The following is a 23,267-nucleotide window of genomic DNA, read 5'->3' as shown; positions in this document are numbered from 1 at the left end:
AGATTCTGGCGGCCAACAGGAGAGAAGGGACGCTTTTTCAAGGAGCTCCTGGCTGAATCCTCAGAATAGAAAGCGGCAAGGCGATGCTGGAAAGCGTACGCTGACCTGAAGGCACAAACTCCTGAAGACGAGGTCTGTTGTGATGGGGACTGTGAGTGAGCTGTGCGCATCCAGCTTCCAGGCTTTTCTCTGTCCTACAGTGCGAGCAGGGACACCTGCTGCGGCATCAGGTGAGTGCCTTTGACAAACCATGAAATTGTTTGAAGATGCCATTTCCTAATCAGCTTTATGGACTTCATGAAACGATCAAGGAAAATGTTGTGAACTGTTCAAGAGAAAACTGGCACAAAGTGCCGTCAGTTGCCTTGGTGATGTAAAGTTTCTGAGACATGGAGCACTCTGGTGTTTTGTGTGTGTTTCTGACATTTTTTGTGTGTGTGTTTGTGCACACGCATGACTCAGTTTGTGTGTGCGTTTGAGATGGTGGGCTTGTTAGAGCATGACGCACACCGATCAACGTCTGGTCCAGGATCCTCCTCTCCAGTGGGTGATGGAGTGACATAATCTTTGTGGTTGCCCACCACCCTCCCTACATGCAGGTGCTTTCATACATTGGCTGTAGATTTATTCATAATAAAGCTCAAACTGCTCATTTTTCATTGATTTCCTCCACTGCTTCCTAATTTAGTTTTGCATCATAACCCAAATTGTCCCATATGGAATATTTTTGGTCAGAAAAATCATTTACGTGATCATACCGTGGTTTAGTGATTACAGTCCTAATTATATAGAAGAGTTTCATAATATCTGGATTCATAATGTCACCCACACTTTCTGAGGAGGTTAATCAAGAGCCAGAAAATTGTGTGGCAGTTATTCTGATTAACCCTGTAAAGCCCAGAAAGAAACATTTTTTTGGAATTGAGATTAAAACCCTTTGATGAAATCCAAAGTAAAAAAAAAATAACTCAATAGCATTTTTAATGAAATACAGTTAGGACTTGTTGGGTGATTTGCATTTTTGCTCACAATGTTAGTTTAAGATGCAAAAATATAGACATTAGTGTTCAGGAAAAAAGCACATTATCTACCCACTGTCGCAAATGTGAGACACACATTTGAGACATGATTTAATTGTATTATAAAGAATTAATAATTATAAAGTTTGAATATTACTTTTCCGACCAAAAGCGTTTTTAAGATTTCATTGAAATGACTTGGAATTACTACTGCCCCTTGTGGAATGATAATGAACTACAGGGCAGGAAACAAATCAAGTTTTTAAAAAATGTATTTGTTAGGAATAATTAGAAACAGAATAGTTAGAAACTCCCTTTTACTTTTATTACACTAACTTTTACTTTTTATTACACTAATGGTTTAAACTTGATTCACTATGTATTATCATCTCAAAATTATATTACATTTGAAGAAAGCACAGCCAAGCTGTTGTTCTCACAGTTTCTCCTCATCCTCCCTTTTTTCATCTTTGTGTTTACTGCTGTATGTGCTCTGGCAAATGTCTGTGATAATCTCAGAGAGATCTGACACTTGAAGCTCCCTGACCCTCGAACATCTAGCCTGCAACGACCTGTGGGTGTGATTTTCCCACATTGAATATGCAAATGCAGGGTTTATATACCAAGCACATTTTCCAGTTTTCTTTGTTCGGACCTTGCTGCAGCAACCCTGTGTAACGGGTTTACAGAAGTATTATATAATTACACAAAATTGTATTTTTTTATTTAATTTATTTTACATCTGGCAATTAATTAGCATGCCATCAGGGTCCTTTAGACTTGGGTATAAATTCATGCTCCCCCTCCCTCTCTTCCCTTTTTGCCATTCTAATCGGGAAGAGTTTTGGGGCATTATCTGACTGCAGCACGTGTTGATGCCATATTTTGTTACATGCAGAAAATAAAGAAAACTGCTCCAAGAAAGTTCCTCCGGTGTCTCGTGGCTTCATGGTGCACAAAAATCACACAACGCAGAGCAGAGATCAGAAAACGGTTACACCTGTTCATCTGTCTGTGACCCTTCGTACAAATTTGTGCCTCTTGTGCGGAGTAAATCTTCACTGAAGCTTAGTTTTGTCTCTGAGTCATTATTCATTCATTTCTGTGAGCAGGAGACCAAAGGGAACGAACCAATCTAATTTACCTATATTACAGTTCTGTTTAGAATCCCCAGTTTCCTTACAGTATTTTTTAAAGAAAGTTTGGATCATGCTCATGAAGTATGGGGTCTTAGAAATGCATGCATCAAATATGACACGAATGGTTAAGGTTAAAGTAAAATAAAATAAAAAAGGTGCCCGTTTTTTCCAATGTAAAAAACATGTTGTCTGTTGTAGCAAAAACATATTTGATACGTGTTTTTTTTTTATACGTTTTTTTAATTTAATTTTATATTTTTTAACAAAAAAAAAAGCCATCTAGACATTGATTCAGCAGAAGAATTGCTCAGATATAAAATATAATTTCAGACTGAGCACAGAGGCTAAGTGGTGGTATGTCCTCGTGCCCATTTCCAGATTATGCCCTGCCAAATGAACAGATTGTGAAAAGACTAGACCACTAAAACCCTTGCGTATTTCACAACAGTAAGAGCTTTAATGAGTGAAGCAAACAAATGTCCTGGTGGGCAGATCTACACTGTTCATCAAGCTGTAGGGAGATTTTTTTTCCCAATTCAGTGAGCATGTTAGCTGGAGTTTGATGAGAATTAACTTTCACGCGTGACCACACTGGATTTTACCATGAATTGTTTCTAACCTGAACATAATCTTTTATGGAAAAAGAAGCACAAAATTACTCATCTTTGTTCATCAAGCGTTATAACAATCCCAGATGTATTTGGGTCATTCTGTAATAATTACGGGTACATTTCCTGTCAAGCAAAAACTTAAAATATCAGTATTCTTTTAAGATAAGTAAGTTATATCTTTCTATAATGTACATCCTTGGTGTTCGAATTCATTTCATTGGCAAGCTTAAGCTCAAATTAAGTGTTTGAGGTCCATTACCAGCCCACGTTTAGCGTGTCGTTGAACACGCCTCACATGCCCGGTGTGTCCATAGATTTAATAAGCTAAATGTCTTGCCCAACTTCACAATTTACCATCCAGTCTGGTAATTGAGTCACCAAACAATCAATTGATAGACAATCGGTAAATTCCCTCCTAAATCCATGATAGTAAACATGCATGTAGTTGTATTTCTTTGGTTGCGGTATAGTTTTCTTTCAAATTTGTTTATTTCTTTTATCTTTTTAAATTTTATGAACATAAGACAATCTTGATACTAGGACATTCTGCTGTTCAATTTAGACCAAATCCTGGAGTGAAAAAAAGGCTTGCTGCAGAGCAAACGGTTTTATTTATTATTTGTGAGCTGACACTTTAAACTTTCAGACCATTGGAGTTCTTCCTCACCCTGCATCAGCATATCCTGTTTTTGCCAGGCCAGGATTCTGCATAAAGCTCTGATTCAATCGCACAGCTGCAATCCTTTGCCCTCTTTTTTCCTCTGTCCTTCACTACACCCTCTCCTCTCCCTTCCTTTTAATCAGACATTATCATCTCTGATAGCAAACCCACTGATTCAGCTTTTAAAGTGTGATTTTTCCAGAGACCTAACTGTTTACTGAATCAAGAAAGTGTTGTGAAACTTTGCAAAGAAATCCTTCTGCCCACACTGAAGCCTTGATAAAGGAGGATTATTGACAGAAGTCAGCAAAAAAAGAACTCAAAAACTGTATGAGATTCCTCAAATTACATTCAACTTACATACAAAAAGAAATGTAAAGAATTTTCTTGCTGTATTTATTTATTTATTTTTACAGAACCTAATTTACTTTTCAAAACTTCTACACTGCTAATAAAAAGTCAGTTTGTTGGCAAAAACAGGTTAAAAAGTACAAATACAAAAAAATAACAAGAAAGGTAACAAATTTATTTTAAACAAAATCTGTCTTATAGGTGATGGGCAGCAGCACAACTGTATGTCATAAATAAAAATGTTATGTTAAAGTTACATTTAAATTTAGTTAAATTGATTACTATTGCTTATTGTATTTATGTCATGTGATTTAATCAAAATATTGGCATGTATCAGTAATATTATGTATATTTGTATGTTATTTAAAATCCAATAAAAGGGTTTTTCTATAAACCAGTTGTAAAAAATTGTATATAAAACAGCTATAAGTGAGACAAGAACATTTTCACTGATTATTTCCTATTTGTATCCTTGAGACGTAGTTAGCTTGCAATGACTAAAATGTAGTAAAGTTATTATTACACAATTTATCTAAATATGTCTTTTCATCTTGGTGATTTGGCTAGTTTTGAATGATTGATGTATGTTTGAGGGAAGCAGACATGAGGTTTTGGCAGACCTCCTCTGATTGGCTGTTGGGATTCAGGCCACGCCCCCTCATCCTTTCTTCCACCGGTGTTTTTTGTCCCTCCGCAGTCAGTGTCACTTAGCGGCGCTTTGGCTTCACGTGTGAGCGAAAAGTAGGCTCGTCTCGACTTCTGAACTTACTTTCAGTCAAAAATATTAATTAACAACCGAGAGACATTGTGAAACGGCGGGGTCATAATGGTTCTGAAGTCAGAAGAAGGAGTTGGTGAGTTTCAACAAACAAACAAACACACACACACACGCAGACGCTTCACACGAACTTGACAGCTGAGCCTCACGCGCTCAACTGCTGTATGAAACCATCACGTTCGGGTGTTCTGTGTCTCTTTAATGTGTTTTGGTTGTTAAATTCAGCTTCAGTAAAAACAGAGCAACAAGTCGTCGTTTGATGCTTTTAGGCAGACTTTATGAACAAGGGAGCTATTATGATGATGAATGGAGGCCAGACCTCCCCGGCATGTGTGCTGATGGTACAGCACTGCATGTGTCTAGAAATGAAGTCAATGAATCCTTTTGAGCTGTTTAAGTTAAGGAATTGTCCCTAAATATCCTTTTTTGGGGTGGGGTGGGGGTGGGGGGCAGCTCAGAAAGGGACGACTGTCATGAAGATGTTCCCAGCTGCTCTAGAGCTAATAGTTCTACAGTTTCCATCCTCAATCATAGTTAATCCAAAAATGTCTTCATTCTGAAAAGGATTTTACTCATCAGTCAATGACACTAGTGAATAGTGAAATGTTGATTTACTTGTCAAGTTTCCATTCTGAACAAAATTGTAAGTTCTATTAACTAACAGTAACAAAAATGTTTTTTTTAACCTGAAAAGGGCAACAAATGCTAATTTGATTATTCAACGCTGCACGTTTTAAAGACCCACTCCAATGAATCACTTTTGGATGTTTTTAATTTGTTCTTATGGCATTCTTTAGATGATGACGGTCATCATCGCTCAAGAACAAAACATTTTTGAAGAAACTATTAACAAATAGATGACAGATAGTAAAATAGCAAATTTCTTGTGGGTTTTAGTTTGTGAAATTTCTTTTCTGCTTGTCCTGACTAAGATGGCGTCTTAAGATCAAAGAACATTAGATTATGGATAAGTAAAGTGAACATTTCAAAGATTAAAAACATTTTTTTTTAATGATGAAAACTTTAGAATATTAAGTCTTTATTTATAATTGAAAATCTTAATGTTTTGATTTGTTAGAATTGTCTACAGCTCTGGTCTTCTTTTGGTGCTGTTGTTCTTGTTTACTTTGTTTTTATTCAGACTTTTCTGGCTTTTTGAGCCTTCAGGCTGCTTAGAAGGATTACATCAATAACAGACCAGCAACCCACAGGCCAGAAAACTCCAATGTACAATTATTGTCAGTAAACAGAGCCTGACTTCATGGCTCTCCGTCTCAGATAAAGACACGGTTCTTGTCATGAGAAACTGCGCAGCTGCCTTGGGTCTTGGGTCATGTTCTTCTTGGTGAACACGGCATGTGATGAGCAGAAACAGGCCAGCATTCGGTTTATCTGTTTGACTTGTAAACCGTCCTCCATCGTTTTCAGCTGTCGTGTCCACGTGTGTACAGCGAGCGGGAAGGAGTTAAGACGCACACACACACACACACGCACACACACAGTCCTCATTTAGCCGCTGGCATGCATCCCTCCTCCCCGCTCTGCTGGATTTAGAGCTTGATGATTAGAGATGCAGGGAGGCTGGACCGCTGCTCTGCAGGATTGGGACTAGGATTGACAAACTCTGCTGCCAAGGCGGCTTCATTGCTCCGCTGCCATCAGACCGGACTCTTTCAAACTGGTCCGGAGCCGTGGAACGCCGCACCGGGAGATTTGAGGAGGTGAAGGTCCGGTTTCGGCTGAGCATTTCTGCGTGGGCTTTGATCCTTCCACAGATGGTATGAACGTTGTTATGACACAGTTGTGTAGGTGTGTGGCGTGTCATCATCCCTTCTGCACTCAGCCTTTTTTTTCTTGCAGAAGAACGAGTGAGCGTGCGTGTGCAAACCGTCACGTCTTCCTGTGAAATTGAGCGAGCCGGAAACCTGGGTAGAAAACGCTACAAGTGCAGAACCTCTGTGGCTTCCTTGTACACGAGGAAGAGGATGTGATGTCTTTACTCATTCCAGAAAGGGGAGGAAGAATAGAAACTGCATGGTTACATTATTTTGAATAAAAAAATGACTTAAAACAAACCCTTAAGAGCTTATAAAATCATTTCTCCTTCTGAATTGTGCTTTGTAGTATAAACTCCCACAAATCACTGCTGTCCCCTTGTCTCTGACTGACAGGAAGTGGCTCTAAATAGCATTTTCTTTTTTCTGTGTTTACTTGTTTTTATAATAGGAGCCTACTTTGAGCCTTATTGTCTGTGTAGGGGATGAATCAGTGTGTTCCCATTTTGGTTTCCTCATCAGGTACTTCTTAGGATCTTAGTTCTCCATGGGTGGAAGGACAGAAGTTAGAAGGCAGTGTTTGAATAAAGAAAAATGATGCCATTTTTATGAGATGGTTTCATACATTTCTGTTCAGTAAATGTTTTTTTAAAGATCACTTTTACTAAATTGGGGGGGCGGGGTTTAACTTTATTGAAAAGTATTTCTGGGACAATGGGAGGTTGTTGCTAGGAAGATTACCCATCTTTGAGAGAAGCAAATGATCTTCTTGACCCACAGTCATTTACACAAATATTTTTTTCTGAAGCTAACGGTCACACTTTAGTTAGTCAGAGCAGGATTCTGCAGCGTGAGGCTCCAGAGCCTCTTTTATCCTTCCATTGAGGCCCTCTGGCTTTAAAGAAACACATTTATACTTTCAGTGGTATGTAGTTTGGGTCATTTTTTTAAAGTAGTCATTTATGTTTACATGTGAGATAACAGAGCAAAATGATTATTTAGTTTACAATCAAAGTGGCTTATTCCATTGAATTTTATACCAGCGTTGTGATAGAATTTAGGGTATAGAATGAGGAGAAAGTCATGGTAGAAAATATCATGTTTGACCTACAACATTTTATTTTGAAAGGAAATTCTATATGCTACTGTCAAAAGTAAAGAAGTTAAAGTTGTCATTCATAGAAAAATATAACTTTGTTCTAATTACATTATTGTAAATATTTAAAAGCTTCATTTAATAAGTAAATGGCCAGTAAAGCATAAATAAAGTGTATTTTCTAAACAGTGGCTCTCGTTGGGTTTTGGTCCATAACTCTGCCTATATGCTGTCCTTCAAGGTCTATAAATATTGTTCATTTCAGGCCTTGTGCGTCTGAAAATATCTCAAGGGGAAACCAGCGCTAAAATAAACACCACACAGACCCTGAAATGCTTCATGAAAGAAAGTTCTAACAGTTCTCACGTTGTTCCTTTGTTCTGACTGACATGTGGGGCTGGTGAAACAAACACTTTCCCAGAATCCCCAGCATCTCCATAATAAGTTTGACAAACAGCAGCTTGCTGCCAAGCTATCATTTTTCTCCTTTCTAAACGTTATTTGACTAAAAGAAGCCACAATCCTACTTTTGGTGTGTGTGTTTCTGGAAAAAAAGTCACTTTAACCTCCTTATCAGCCGTGTCCAGATATTCTGTGTGGCTCATGAAGATCTTTTCTATCAACTATCACACTCATGCAGTGAAGGGTGTGTTTCCACAGAGCTGCGGAAATGAAACCTTTTTAGATTTTCTATCAAGTCCACTGTGACTTTTTATTTTTTATCAGGTTGGCATTTAATCTTCCCACAAACCTTCAGTTAATATTTTTATGATGACTTTTTTGAGGGGTTAAGCACAGCCTTTGGAACACAAATATATCGTATAAAAGCGTTTTAATTTCTTAAACCGTCATTTATTTCAGCTCATTTTCTGTATTTCATCAGAAAATATCAATTCTAAATTAAAAAAAAAACCAGTTTTTATATGAATTGATTAGCGTTTTTCTGTTTCTGTGTATTGTAATGCTCCATGTAACTACACCTATAGCTTTGGGTTCTGTTGTTGTGGCATTCCTCTTTTTCTAAGTATGCTTGTTGTGCGCAGGAGATGTCTGAGTGAAGGTTGTTCTTGTGCTTTCAGTGCCCGATGATCTCAGCCCAGAGGAGCAGCAGGAGCTGGAGAGCATCCGCCGCAGAAAGCAGGAGCTGCTGCAGGACATACAGGTCAGGTGACACATTTACAGGGATCCACAGCTGTCAAACAAAAATAGGATTTTGAATTTTTTTTTTTTTTTTTTAGAAATAGGGCCACAACTTAAAGACCCACTCCATTGAAAATGCTGTTTTGGTGTTTTTTAACATGTTCTTGTGCCATTTTTCTGATGACGGAAGACACATATAAAGAAAATTGAGCTTATAATTATGTTTCTGAGTATTTTTTTATTTAAATCGAGTAATCAGGAGCAGAGATGCCATCTTCTTTTGATCAATTGTAAATTGATGGTCTTATTTATAGTTTTGCTGTTTTTAGTCCAAATCAAAAAACCTGTCGTTTTCCAGGACCTAGTTTCTGTGGAGGGGCATAAATTAAATACACTTTATGCTTTTCTGGCCATTTGCTTAGTAAACGTAGCTCTTAAATATGTGCAATAATTGATTTATTACAAAGTTATTTCCTCAGAAATTCACTTCTGATTTGTGGGCAGGACTGTTGAGGAGTCAGCCTGCTCTCACATCCCATCATCCATCTGTTTACATGTTGTCCCGCTAGCTTACAGCCCCTCACACTCCAACCTAACATTACCAGTGCAACAAAAAGGGTGAGCAATATTGGAACTAAGCAGTTGACAGGTTTTTAAAATCTCCCGATTTTAAAAACAAAGACGGACACGGACCTTATAGTCTACAAGTGGATGCATCAGAAGCTGTGTTTCCATTGACTGTGAAATTGTGCAAATGGATGGATTTGCAATCATAAATGTTTCGAATGGAAACCCGACATTTTCGAAAAAAACTCGCATGTATTGAAAAAAAGGTTTTCTGCTTGGAGGAGGTGGTTTTTGAGGTGCATCGACATTGACATATTTCACAAAACTGCAAAGGAAACACTTTTTTCAAACTTAATGAGTCACATGACAAACAACCGGATGGCAATGCACATCTGGGTAGGGCGGGCGCCACAGGAGGTCTAACAGCATCGCAGAGATCATCAAAGTTAAGGATGTCATGCAGAATAGTTGGATCCACAGTTCCTCTGTAAAATCACCAACCACGGTTTCCTAAAATCCCTTCATCTGTAGCCACTCCCACATTTAAGGAGCTCGGCACTCCATGGCCTGAATAAGACGCTGACGTATCCTTTGATAGATGATGACAAGCGCTAGACCCGATGCAGAAATTTGAATTTATCTGCTGTAAATCAAAGTTTTGTTCACTTCCGTCGCCATGATTTTGAATGACTTATTGCATGAGTTGGTTTGTGTTTATTCGCATAGTTATGATTTAATGGGAAAAGTGTAATTGCAATATTGTGTTTGTTCAACATTTCTAGAATGTCAATAAAGTTTTCACAAATGTGTAAGGGAAAACAGCTACAATGGAGTGAAGCAAGGAGCTTGTGGCCTACCGTCTACATAACTAAAAAACTTTTTCTAACTGTATTTTTTCATCTGCTCCTGATTCACAACAATTTGAATAAAGAAATACTCAGAAATGTCATTTTAAGCTCAATATTCTCTGTATATGTCCTCCATCCAATGAAAAATGCTAGAAGAACATGTTTTCATTGCAGTAGGTCAAGAATGAGCCTGTCTCCTGGTCCTGGTGTGTCTGCTCATAGGTTGAGTTCCGTTTACTGGATTTGACTCCAGTCTTCTCGCCTCTGGTAATGTCTGGGTCTCTGGAGCAGCTCCACTAAGCCAGTCAAAGGCTTTTATCCTGTGTATTCCTGTCTCCACAGCAGTGTGGCTCTCCAGCTGGCTTTGCAGGGGTTTGTGGACTGATAAATCTGGGTCAACACAAGGGAGGCAGGGGGAGAGTTAAAAGAGGATGCAGGAAAAAGCTGCTGGATTCTGAGCCCAGAACAGGTGCTACAGATCTCAGGGAGGACCCTCGGAAGCTGCTGCAGAAACTGAAACTCGAGCCTGTATGGGAGTAAACCCTGTGTTGGCTTTTAGGGGGGGTTACCGGGTCACTGCTGTGACAGACTGAGCTCACTGTTGATCAGTGAGTTGTGGTTCAGAGGGTTTTGTTCTAGGTCAGATGTCACACATGGTCGTCCACAGGGTTTCCTGTCAGCGGAGCATCATAAAATAATGCTATGTTTACATGCTAAAGCACTTCGTTTGTCTCCTGGTAGAGGCTGAAAGATGAGATCGAAGAGGTGACCAGTGAAATAGAGAATCTGGGTGTGACTGAAGAGAGGTGAGATCATGTCTAACACACAGTAACACTCTCATCCAGCCTTTGCCACCTGTTTTTATTTTACTATTTCATTTTTGATCTTTCAAATAATAAAAAAAATACACCATACCTTTTTTTTTTTTTTAATTTCTTTATTTTTCTGAGGCATCACAAATGAAAGCTATTTTCTTTACGGTAAAAAAGTAAAAATATTTGACTAAAAGCAAATGGCTTACAGGATATCGGTTCAAATCCACAAAAAGCTTTAATAATTATGGTAAAAATGATCTTAGTATTCCCAAAAAAATGTTAATATTAATATCCTCAAATGTCTAAACTGTAACCATTTGAAAATGATTTTCAACCAAATCACTTTTTACCCAAAAAAATAAACTCCCACTTCATCAATAAACTGATTAAAAATATTGTTTTTGAATACGGAAGTTCTCCTGACTTTAGAAAAAAGAATTTTGCAACAATTACACACTGCATTATATTTCTTTTTTTCATTTTTTAAATATATCAGTTAGGGCTCTCAAAATCTGCAATTTTGGTTTTCATTGTAAACATTTTTATTCCAACACACAAACGTTGCATTTGAGTAGAACATATATTAAAAACTTTGTCTGAAAGGATTCTGACTCAGATTTCTGGTCTGATTTCAGGAAAAGCATGCAGAGGAGTAAACAGATGGCTATGGGCCGGAAAAAGTTCAACATGGACCACACAAAGGTAAAAAAAAAGACGTCTTTAATACTTTTAGTCAGGCACTCTCTCACCTCTGATGACCACACAATGCTCTTACTATAAATGATTGCTTTAGTTTTTCTGTTTTTTGTTTTCCTTTGATTTCATTTTCTTGTTTTTTATTTCACATTAAGCCAATAAACAAACTTTTCAAAGTGAGGGTCTTTGTGAGTTCTTGTTAAAAATCACAAGTAAGTTCTTCCAAGTAATTCCAGGACAGGATGCGGTTTGGGGTTTTCTTTTAGTGACAATACGTTCCAACAGTGTTTATTTATATTAGAGTTTATTCAAAGCATATTTTTTAATCATTACGTGGTGATTTTATCTTCATATTCAGACTGATTATGTCGTCTGTTGTTTTTACTTTAAGGGGATTCGCTTCTTGATTGACAGCTCACTTCTGAAAAACACCAGTGAAGACATCGCCAAGTTCCTGTACAAGGGAGAAGGGCTGAACAAAACGGCCATCGGGGACTACCTGGGGGAGAGGCAAGTTTCTCTGATGCTCCTCTGCACGGAGGTTTCAGCTCATCTCAGGGCTCTTCTTTAGAATTATATGAAGCGACCTCATCAAAGACGTTTTAAGGCCAAAGTTGAGCGTCTGTTCTGGTGTCTCTGTGCGTGGGATTTTGCTGGTGCAGAGACGACTTCAACATCAAAGTGCTTCACGCTTTCCTGGAGTTGCACGAGTTCACGGACCTGAACCTGGTGCAGGCTCTCCGGCAGTTTCTGTGGAGCTTCCGGCTGCCCGGCGAGGCTCAGAAGATCGACCGAATGATGGAGGCGTTCGCCCAGAGATACTGTCACTGCAACCCAGGAGTTTTTCAAAGCACGGGTTGGTGGCGCTCCATACGGTTCTTCTGAAACATCCTAAAATGTCTCAACCCCGTAATCGTTTCAAAACTAGTGTGCAACAAATACACTTTTTACCAGCTAAATAAGATCTCACCTAATCCATAATCTGATTTAAAACCTTATTTTTATTCAAATATTGAAGTTTCTCTGATTTTGAAGAAGAATATCACCAAAACTGCACATCAGATTATTTTACAGGGCTTTGTTTTTTGTGTTAAAGACCCACTATGATCATCTTTTGATCTATTTTCAAACTTCTTTTAATTATGATTATGCTATTTTTAGTCCAATATAATTTCTGAAGAGCGGTAGTAGTTCTTTGGAACTTTGCCTCTGTGTTGTGGGCGGGACAGTTGGCGCGGAGCAACCCCGCCCCCCTTTGCTTCAGAGCAGGGAGCTTGTGTTTTTGTACATCACAAATAAGCTCCTTTTCAAATTTTATTTTTTGCCATCTGCTCCTGATTTACAAAGATTTTAATAGAGAAATACTCAGAAATGCAGTTTTAAGCTTTTTTTTTCTTTATATGTGTCCATCATCAAAGAAAATGCCACAAAAACATGTTAAAAACAATAAAAAGATGATTTTCATTGGAGTGGGTCTTTAAAAGATAATTTTAGTTATTTCTTTGCTGTTTTTCTAGCTTTAGGTTATAGTTTATATCACCAAAAAAGCATGTTTATGGGCATAATCGTTCTTAACTTCCCCTTTCTGATGTAGAACGAATACAGCAGGAAGTTTAAAGATAGTTGGAAAATGTAGTTCTAATATGATCAGTGATGTAACTTTTACAAACCTTCTCAATCCATTTATCACCAAAGTGACCTCTGATGTATCACTGGTTTACATCTTCACTAAATCTGCCTTCCTAATGTAGTAAACGTCCCCATCTGTCCTCAGATACCTGCTACGTGTTGTCGTTCGCCGTCATCATGCTGAACACGAGTCTGCACAACCCCAACGTGAAGGACAAACCCTCGGTCCAGAGATTCACAGCGATGAACCGAGGAATCAACGACGGAGGAGATCTGCCTGAGGATCTGCTGAGAGTGAGTTCACTCATGGGAATCCCTCCAGTCCACGTTCAAGATGCTAGTGTTTTTTTCAAAATAAAAGCCCAAATTTATGAACCCTAAAGAAGAGAAGTTTGATTCGTTGGTCCACAATAAAGGGTCATGGAGGAAAAATGAACCACTTAGGTTTGATCCAGAAGGAAGAGATAAATGGGTTTATGATTGTTTAGCAGAGAGGGAGTCCTTGCGCCTCCAGACTCAGGGAGGCGTCGGCGTCATTACATTTAGAAAGAACACTTTTGCCGTGTGCTGTGGAGGCAGTAGCTATGGCTACAATTTACTTTGGTTGTTATGGTTATGGCTGTGGAACGCTCCAATAACAGCTGAAGTAAAAAAAAACAGCAGGAAAAAGGACTGAGGTGAAAAATCGCACCACGGTTGATCAGACCTGTGCTGAAGGTGGCTTCATTCACTCAGAGGGAGTAAATATTCGACACCTCGGCATATGTGAAAACATTTCCCGCTCTCCGTCTCTGCAGAATTTGTATGACAGCATCAAGAACGAACCCTTTAAGATCCCGGAGGATGACGGCAACGACCTCACACACACTTTTTTCAACCCTGACAGAGAAGGCTGGCTGCTAAAGCTCGGTAAGTCCTGTTGAGGCCAGAAAGCCACAACTTACTGCCCTCTACTGGACAGAATGTGTAAGATATTTAAATTCTGAAAAAAAACAAAAAACTTTCCAGTTTGTTTCTAACACACTTTTCCTTGTCTTATTTTATGTTTTTCACTCCAGGAGGTATGTACTCTCTGAAATCGCTGCTTTTATGCACTGCTTTACCCCCATTTTCCCCCTGCTCCGTTCTTCACCTCTGCTGTCACAATCAAACTGTACTGTAATCTAAACATGAGTTCTGCAGCCACACGCCTGTAATTAACCTGCTGCTTTTCTTCCGCTCTGTCCTAATCCAGGCCACCTCACCTTTAATCAACTCACCTGTCATCTCTCCTCAGGGGGACGAATGAAGACCTGGAAAAGACGCTGGTTCATTCTCACAGACAGCTGCCTGTACTACTTTGAATACACCACTGTGAGGACATAATACGCAATCGTGTGCGCATAGATTTCTTATGTATTTCTGCAGCCCTCACAGGTTTTTTGTTGGTTTGTTTCCATTCATAGGATAAGGAACCCAGAGGGATCATTCCACTGGAAAATCTGAGCATCAGAGAAGTCGAGGACTCGAAGAAACCGGTGAACTGCTGACCTTTTCAGCAATAGTTGGCAACTTTTGAGGATTCAGATCTGGTTTCATTTAATAAACAGGCGGAGGAAATACTTTGCTTTTTGACTTTTAATAAATCATCTTCAGAGGCCTGCTATGTAATATGTTGACCTCAGAACAGACTAATGAACTGGAAGCAGATATTCTGCTTTCATATAAAGGTCATGGTGTCACTTGTTCCCGGTTTAACTCCTTCATTTTTGTCCTCGTGCTTCCTCAGAACTGCTTTGAGCTCTTCATCCCCAACCACAAAGATCAGGTGATCAAAGCCTGTAAGACGGAGGCCGACGGCCGCGTCGTCGAGGGAAACCACACCTTTTACCGAATCTCCGCTCCGACTGCAGAGGAGAAGGAAGAATGGATCAAAAGCATCAAGTGAGTGGCGCTTCCACTGCTGTAGCTGGTCAACCGAATCAAGACGATGTCTCACCGCCTGCCCGTGTTTCCTACTGCAGAGCTGCCATCAGCAAAGACCCGTTCTATGAGATGCTGGCTGCTCGGAAAAAGAAAGTCTCCACCCTGAGAGGCTTGTAGATGTGCAGAGGACAAACCTCAGAGGACCTGATCCTGCAGCTGCACTGACACTGGTTCAGAGGACTCAACTTTCAGAAGCTCCTCCCACTATCTTCTGAGCCGATGTACTGTCAGCAACAACACCGGCTTACAAGCAGAATTGTTTTAATGGTTCCAGACAAATCTGCTGGAATAACCATCCATGTTTTTAGTCACTGGAGCTCCTTGAACAATTTATCCCAATTGAGTTAAAAAAAAGTTTTTTGCTCCACAAAAGGTAAGATAAACATTGCTATATTTATAAAAAAACCACACAAAGCCGTTATAAAATATCTTTTTTAGGTCACCATCAGACACCGCCTGGATCTTTGGTGTTGGTCTGGCCGCATAAATGCTTGGAATAAATCTGTTTTTTCCTGCTGTTGGTCTTTTGTCAGAGCTGAAAGAACACAATATTTATTTTTCTGTAATTTATTGCTTTTCTCAATAAAACTCTGAACTACAGTCTTGTTTTTCCTGATTTACATCATTTAAATCTACCCCCAAAAAAACCACACTACCCAACATATAAAACAACGTCAAAGGTGTGTATGTCATCTCATGATGCATCCATCTGGGCTGCTCTGACAGAATCTGTGACTGATCTTAACTGAACAGGAAATCCTGTGAACGTTTTCTTTTCTTTTGGCGGATTCCACATGAAGCCGTGCAGCATCTCAGTGGTTTTATGTTCTTCACCCACACTTTCTTTCTTCAGCCGTTCTGCACACTGACGCTGTGTTTGGTTAGTGAAGCCGCCCGCTGGCTTCACAGACGGGGGTTTTCAGGAATACGTCACGTCGGTAATTTCTGAGGTTTTCGGGGTCATCGAACCGCTTCAGCTCCAATCAGAACTCTTCCATCGCAGATTTTTAAGCACTCAGCTTTACCATTTCTAAAAAGACTTTGCAGAAATTCAAATATTTTCACTTTTATAGTACATTTTTTGTTTGGTATGTTGCTGGAAGCTGATTAAAGAAATATTTGTCGTTTTTCTTTTGCTTCTCTACTATGTTTAGAAACTGTTTTACTAAGATCTTAGGCGCTTTGGGAGTTGGGTCATCTAGACCCACTAGACAGTGCACTGAACCTTTTTTCTTCAATGATTTGTGATCTTCACTGGTGTCCATGGATGACATGAAATCTTTCTACCTTTATCCACCTTTGTCATGGTAGGAATAACACGTCAATGTAAGGGTCATTTTGACCCCACAAGATAGCACAAGGGTTAAAGGAGCATCACCAAAGCAAAACTACATTTTCAGAATAAAAAAAAAAACAACTAAAACTGAGATTTCAAATAAAGGAAATCTGTTCATCAAAATCAACCACGAAATGTTTTTTATTGACAACAAAAAATACAAAACATTTAAGATAATAAATATTTTTTTCAAAACTTTAAATGTCTAAAAGTCAAATCATTTGTTTGAATCCTTAACTTGCAGGTTCAATGAGAATGTTGTTTTATTACCTAATTTATTTATTTATTACCTAAAACATTAAATATATTAAAGACACATGGGTTAAAATTGAAGCTGTAATATTAACCAAAAAAACATCACCTGAGCATGTTTAGGAATTTATATTTTTAGTTTTTTTTAATATTAATCAGCAAAAAAATGTTTAGATTTGCTGCTTTTTTTGGATGCTGCAAGAAAATCCTGTTAGCTCTAAAAGGTGTTTTGATGGGGAGACATACTGCATTAAGCTGTAGATGTATGACTGTTGGATTGTAAACATTGCAATAAAGTTTTGAATTTTTATGGGAAATAGTTGGGAGATAAAATGAAATTAGTTCAAACAGAATCTGACAGACTATTGTTTGTGTAAAATTCTAATAAGTCAAAAAATATGAATTGTCCTGGTTTGACAACCACAGATTTTGGTGTGATCTCAAAAAAGAGGCAATGAAAGTTACTTTTAAACATTTTCTTTTAATTTACAAACTTAAAGTCCAACTGTACACAGTTCTGTAGGCAGAGTGAAGCAGAGACTGAGTTGCTGAGGGAAACCGCAAGTCTCTCCATCAAATTCCAGGATCTGTTCAATTCATGCAACCCCCGGACGTGGGCAGGACTGTTAACGGAAAAAATGTAGCTTATGTTTGACACAACTGGATCTAGAACCACTTTAGGACCAGAAGTCCTTAGAATAATGGGATCTAGTAATGTACATAACAGACACTTGTGAGTAAAAAACCCTCTCACGTCAGCATAAACCTGCTCTTCTGTGTGCGTGATTGTGCTCGTGTTGCGGCATTTCATGAGAACGTTTGAAGAGATGAAGATGCAGCATGCTGACCATATTCCAACGACGCAGAATCTCATTTGCAGCCTGCAGCGAGATTTGCTGCTGAAAAAAACCACCTGCAGACGACAAAAAGGCAAAAACAGAGAATTGTGTTCATAAAGTGCACTGGATAACTGTAAAAAAAAAACATTTTAAAAGTGGTGATGTTAATTTAAAACAAAGCCATCAATTATACCATTTTTATTTTATTTTAGGGGACATAATTTTTGTGGAAATGTTTGCTGTGGATCTTAAATTAAGTCGTTTATGTTTTAAACAACCCAAACAACAAACCACAAAATCAAATTATGCCTGCAAATAATAAATAGCCTTAATAATAAACCATACAATAAATTGTTTATGCTCTGTTTTAACAATAAAAAAGTTAAATCATTTTTGTTTAAATTGCTGTGAATTTGTGTGCTATCCCGGGTCTAACCACTGTGTGGCAGCAGAGTGCAGATTCCAGTGTGGATTTTTCTTTTACTGTTGATCTCAGAGAAAATGACACGTGCTGTCTTTGGTCTCTAACAATAGCTGTGCTGTGCAGCAGATACGATCTTCTCACTCAATCAACAGGCAGCGCTACTGTTGAAGGACATGCTCTGTTATTTCCTGTCAGGAAATCAAAAAAACAAAAAGATGAGATACCGTAAATGTATTAAGCAGAGCAAGACGTCAGATCAAAAAAAAAGAAAAAAAAAGAGAAAATGCATTCCAGTTCCTGCAGGGCTTAAACAGGAAAAAGAAAAAGCATTCTTGTTGAGACAAGATCATCTAACACACCTTGACCTGACAAGAGACACTTGTGTGCCAGAGACTAATCCTGAACTACAAGGAAATAGAATCCTGTCACAGAAGCGCTGCAGTGATAAATATCTTTCAGCGAAGCAGAATGACATATCAATGCTCCTGAATATTTTTGAATACTCTCAGAAAAAAACAAAAAAAAAACAGGATCCATTTGGCTGAAAAGAGATCAGGAAACATCAGACATTCAAGCAAGGAGCTGCTAAAAAAAATAAATAAAGAGTAAATTATTGAAATGATGCAGAATTCTAAAGCGACCACTTTAAATGCACGTAAAGACGCGTTGGCCTAAAGGTGAGAGGTCACACGCAGTGAGTCCTGCCGTTACTGTTACTATTCAGTAAAAGACAAGAAATAAAGCTACAGATGTTATTTACTATTCATACAATATTTTTTTTCCCTTTAGTTTTTCACATTTTTAAAAGCTATCCACTAAATCCACATAGGTTAAAGCTATTTTGTGATTTTTATAACATTATTTAAAAATTAAAATTATTTAAAATATTCATGGTTTTTCCAAAACAAAATGAGCCCTCCCGACAATGTAATCGAAAAAAAGACTTAGTTTTGATTAAAAATTCCTGTTTCTAAAACAATAACATTAGAATGGTTGTCCATCAGCTTTTTAATGAGCTTTCAAACGTCCTGGAAGTTTGTTTTCATGAATCATAGAGGTGTAAAATGTTGTGTTGTTTTAAGTCATACCAACTTAACAAAGGATTTTTAAAGGACAACATTGCTTCAGTAAATAAGACAGTACTTTCAGTCGTTAGGAGAGTGGTAAAGACTTACGAGAAGTAACAATTAAATCAAAATGTTATCCTGCATGGCGGCACAACAAAGCTGTTGTCGCTCAGTCAGAACCAGTTATATGACCTTTGCTGAAATCCTCATCCATACATCCATGTGTGCAAGAAACGCCTCAGGGCAGACATGGGGTTTTCTTTGTAAAACATTTCACTCTAATAGCAGGTTTGGCTTCTCTTAATCTGTTGACTAAAGGTAGCTGGCATGACGGCGCACATTTACCGGCAGATATCCAGCCTCTGACACTTCCTGTTCTCAGAAAGTGAGCGTCTGGCTCATCAGCTGACGGGTCTCCCTTCATCGGCGCTCCAGCTCATCAGTCGTTTCCCTGAACTCTCTTATTCCAACTTTTTACTAAACCTCTGTTCCAGAAAGTGTTTGCACAATATAGCGGTTAAGTTCTCCAAGTTCTAACTGGATTCAAGGAATCCAGACCCGACCACCATGCCAAATCATCACAGAATGCCTCACTGACTCATTCTTAAGAGCAGGGAAACAGCTGACAGCGCTGCTCTCCCTGCGGTGATTTGAACTGCTGGGAAGACGGGACGGGATTTGGATTTGGGACTCCCCACACTGACGGCAAACATTTCAAAGAAGCCACAGCCTGCCTCGCTGTCTGAGTGTGTTTGTTCAGAACATGCTTACGGCTGGAATTTCTCTTTCTGCAGAAGAAAAGCCACGTTCTAACCAGGATAGATGTTTTTTTAAACTTTATTCTACTCTTGTGATTTTTTTTTCCAAGTCTCAAAATGAAACACTTTGTGTCTCCATGTTTTGGATTTATCATAAAACATCAACTTTATTTTTTTGTGGAAATTTTAAAGTCTGAACGCATTTTGACAATCTTAATATTTAATAGTTTTTGTCCAGAACTACACGCAAAAGATGTTTATTTATGACTTAGAGTTTTATTTCAATTATTTACCAGTATGTGTATTTTCCAATTATATGACTAATTATACTGTGTAATATGTATTTTTGCATATTTGTCATTTTTTGTGTTAATTTTGCTTAGCTTGAAATAAACCACAAGAAAACACACACAACAAAAAGAAAAAAATTAAATATAAATAACAAAACTCTTCCTCTCTTGCAGGACATTAAAGTCTCACTCTGATCATCTTTTGATTTATTATGAAGGTTATACCAGTGGTCTTTTAATTATGTTGATGCAGTTTTTAGTCAACAGATTTCTTGGACATAGTTTCTGCAGAGCCGCTGTAGGTCATTACAAATTCGCCTCCAAGTTGTGGGCGGGACCGCTGGCACCAGGTGAGCCTGCCTTCATTTCCCTTCATCCTTTTGTTTATATTCTCTCCCGCTAGCTTCCAGCCCCAACCCCAACCTTACATTAGTGGTGCAACAAAAATGGCGAGAACTATTGGAGCTTTTGAGTCAGATGGCGGCTCAAATGAGGAAATCAAAGACGTACATGGATCTATCCTCCACTGTGGGTAAAATGCTACGAGAACATGTTAAAAACACCCCAAAACACATTTTTCATCAGGTGGGTCTTTAGTCAAAAGCACCTCCTGCGTACCTGCGAGACTCAAAAGAAATTCTTGATGAGTGGAGTCACCAGTTTGACCCACAGCTTGACGTGTCGGTCCGACTGCTTAAACGTGGAGCTGGACACTTCTGTGGAGCGCCGGTACAACATCTCCTGCTCCTGTCAGGTGAAAACACAAGCGTCTTTGCTCAGTAAGCCTGTTTGGCAAAAGTTCATCCAGCTCTCCTGCATCTGGCTTGAAGAAACTATAAGCAGACCTCCTGCAGTCGTCTCTGCAGCTCCTCGTTCTCTGTTACTATGGCGATCTGGGCCTCCAGGTCACGGTGAACTGAGCGGTAACCGAAATTAGGGGAGCCAATTAGAGTAAGGCAAGGCTGATGTTGCCCCTGGAGGTAATACCACAGACCTGAGAGGAGAGGGGAAAAGTGGAGTCAGTGAGGAGGTGACGCTTGAGAAAGTCATTTCCAGCAAGGAGATTTCTGTCGGCCCAAACCACAACTAAGGCGAAGCACATGCAGAATTCCCAGGCGCCGATCCAAAAGCCTCAAGTACAAGAGAATGAGTGTGCATCCTCATCCTGAGGCTGCTGCGGAGCAACTCAACAAGCCTTTTTCTCTCACGCTACATTCCAGATGACCCGCAAAAACAAACAGCCGTGACGCTCTCCGGCCTCCGCTTCATCTGGACTGTGGGTTCGGCCTAAAACGCTACACTTGTCCACGAAAGTAAGGGATTCTGTGAAAATGACTCAGATCTCAGAGAAGAAGAAAAAAACAGAAACCCCTTAGATTTCTGTCCCAAAAATCTATGCAAAGACTCCAGGAAGAATTTCCTTTGCACTGAAGGTTTAGGTTTTAATGCAAAAAAAAAAAATCTTTTAACAGCAAAACAAACATTTGGGACCACAATGAAGAGAATTAACTTTAGTCACTGTAAACCATCATTTAGGAAATCCCAGGATAAGTATTATTTTTTGATGCACAGAACACAAACAGATAAACTAGTTATTTTAAAAACTAATCTATTTTTTTTTTAAGAGCTTTTGTTAAATAATGTTGTATCTATTTAAGATGTGCTGTGAAACCAAATAAGCTAAAGCTAAATCAGTTACTCTGTAAAGGAAATCCATTTATGTGGGCCCAAAAACAACAAAACACAAAAAATATGAAAGGAAATTAAAATGAGGTAAAATAGTAGATTTAAAAAAGAAAAAATAACTTAAAAAAATCATTTCATCTGATACTAAAATTAAATTGGTTAAGTTAAAAAAAAAAAAAAATTATTTTACAAACAAATGCTTTTAAAATGTTTGGTGAATTCTTTACTATAGTTTATTGTCTTTAGCGCTCTTTACTTAAACTGTGAGGTCATTTCTGAATGAAAAAGAAGTATAGATGAAAATCATACTAAAATGAAAAAATAATGTTGCATTTTATCCAAACTGTGATGAGAATCAAGAGCTCTTTAGTCATACCTGTTCTTCTAGAGACCCCCAAAAAAAAGACGATTTTGGAAAATGTGTTCCCATTTACATGCACTTGTGTTGCCATGTTGTGCGCTCTTGTGAGTCCAACCTTTGGCGTGGAAGGTCCACTGTGGTCTGCGGTACTCGTGCAGGTGCACTCTCTCATGCTGACCCAGCCGGCACACCTGCTGGTAAAACTGCCTGGCGATGTGTGTGTACGCCGCAGGGATGGCGCCGGCCACGCCCTTGGCCCCGAAGAACCCGTTGACCTCTGGGGAGGCGGTGAGGATGCGGTAGTTGGCCCCAGCGCCGAGCACCAACCGCATGTACGTGCGGGTCAGATTGAAGTAGCCCGACGTCAGAAACACGGCAGAGTCCGAGGAGGCGCTCATCAGTAACCGCTGGAGACATAAACACAAGAAATCTCTGACGTTTTAGTCACTGGACGGGTAAAAAAAAAAGGGAAATGGCGTGCAGCTCCTTCACCTGCGTGACCTGCTCGTCCAGCTGGATGCCCAGAGGTTTCATCTGCACCAGCGGGAACACCCAGGTGTCTTCCTCTCCTTCGCTTACGTCCCCTGAACCCCCAGAGTCCTCAGACTGCAGCAGCTGCTGCCTCACTCGGGCCGCGTTCACCACCGCCATGATCCGCTTCCTCGCCGCCGCAGAGAACGCCTGCCGGTTGCCTGCTTGCAACAAAGACATAGCATGAGGAAAGCGAACACAGATGAAGCGGGTCAGGCTCTCCGGGTCACCGTGTTCTGAATCGGTTCTTTCGTGACTCTGGGGATATGGATTTATAAGTCATTCAGTCTTAGTATGTGGGGATTTTTGTAGTTTGTCCATCCGTGTGCGATTGTCTAATAGAAGAAAATGTTTTTTATTTGGGTCCAAAGTTTTCAGTTTCAACTCTTCTAGTTCCTTCTATATTACAAAGGTTTTAATTATTTGTGTGACTGACTTTACAACATGACTCATTTTCCTTTGACTTCGGTGCCAATTGTACTTACGTTTCTACTGTTTTCCGGTTACGTCAGAACAAAACAATTTAGTGTTTAAACTATTCATGCCTATGAAGCTGCTTTTAGACAAATTCAGTTCAATTCCATTTTATTCATATAGCCCAAAATCACAACAGCAGTCGTCTCAATGGGCTTC

At 39.1% G+C, this 23,267-nt stretch overlaps 2 protein-coding genes across 6 annotated transcripts in view; one reads left to right on the top strand and one right to left on the bottom strand.

Annotated features, from left to right (window-relative positions):
• Positions 1–15,690, top strand: LOC101171613 (cytohesin-1). Of its 4 annotated transcripts, XM_011488313.3 has the most exons (13): positions 6,057–6,337; positions 6,420–6,488; positions 8,510–8,592; positions 10,727–10,791; positions 11,436–11,502; positions 11,888–12,006; positions 12,159–12,352; positions 13,271–13,419; positions 13,923–14,035; positions 14,400–14,478; positions 14,571–14,642; positions 14,894–15,048; positions 15,129–15,690. In XM_011488313.3, exons 5-13 carry the CDS (start codon positions 11,443–11,445, stop codon positions 15,205–15,207), a joined length of 1,020 nt encoding a protein of 339 aa, XP_011486615.1. In that variant the 5' UTR covers positions 6,057–6,337; positions 6,420–6,488; positions 8,510–8,592; positions 10,727–10,791; positions 11,436–11,442; the 3' UTR covers positions 15,208–15,690. The 4 variants fall into 4 exon arrangements, with proteins under 4 accessions (XP_020567662.1, XP_020567663.1, XP_011486615.1 ...); XM_020712003.1 differs by lacking the exons at positions 6,057–6,337; positions 6,420–6,488 and adding an exon at positions 1–230 and having other exon boundaries at positions 13,923–14,034; positions 14,402–14,478; XM_020712004.1 differs by lacking the exons at positions 6,057–6,337; positions 6,420–6,488 and adding an exon at positions 4,487–4,635 and having other exon boundaries at positions 13,923–14,034; positions 14,402–14,478.
• A 1,449-nt stretch (positions 15,691–17,139) lies between these two features.
• Positions 17,140–23,267, bottom strand: part of pgs1 (phosphatidylglycerophosphate synthase 1) — a 22,007-nt gene continuing 15,879 nt past the window's right edge. The window contains exons 7-11 of one of the 2 annotated variants that reach the window (XM_011488310.3): positions 22,596–22,798; positions 22,219–22,510; positions 20,902–21,050; positions 20,675–20,803; positions 17,140–17,591 (exon numbers count right to left, since the gene is read on the bottom strand). In XM_011488310.3, coding sequence (XP_011486612.1) covers positions 20,684–20,803; positions 20,902–21,050; positions 22,219–22,510; positions 22,596–22,798 — 764 coding nt within the window. In that variant the 3' untranslated portion in view covers positions 17,140–17,591; positions 20,675–20,683. The remainder of the gene's footprint in view (positions 17,592–20,674; positions 20,804–20,901; positions 21,051–22,218; positions 22,511–22,595; positions 22,799–23,267) is intronic. The other variant, XM_004080470.3, reaches the window with a different exon arrangement.

Source organism: Oryzias latipes, chromosome 19, assembly GCF_002234675.1.
Source record: "Oryzias latipes chromosome 19, ASM223467v1".
Lineage (NCBI taxonomy): Eukaryota > Metazoa > Chordata > Actinopteri > Beloniformes > Adrianichthyidae > Oryzias > Oryzias latipes.
Note: the sequence above shows the minus strand (reverse complement) of the source record. Positions and strands in the feature narration are given on the sequence as shown.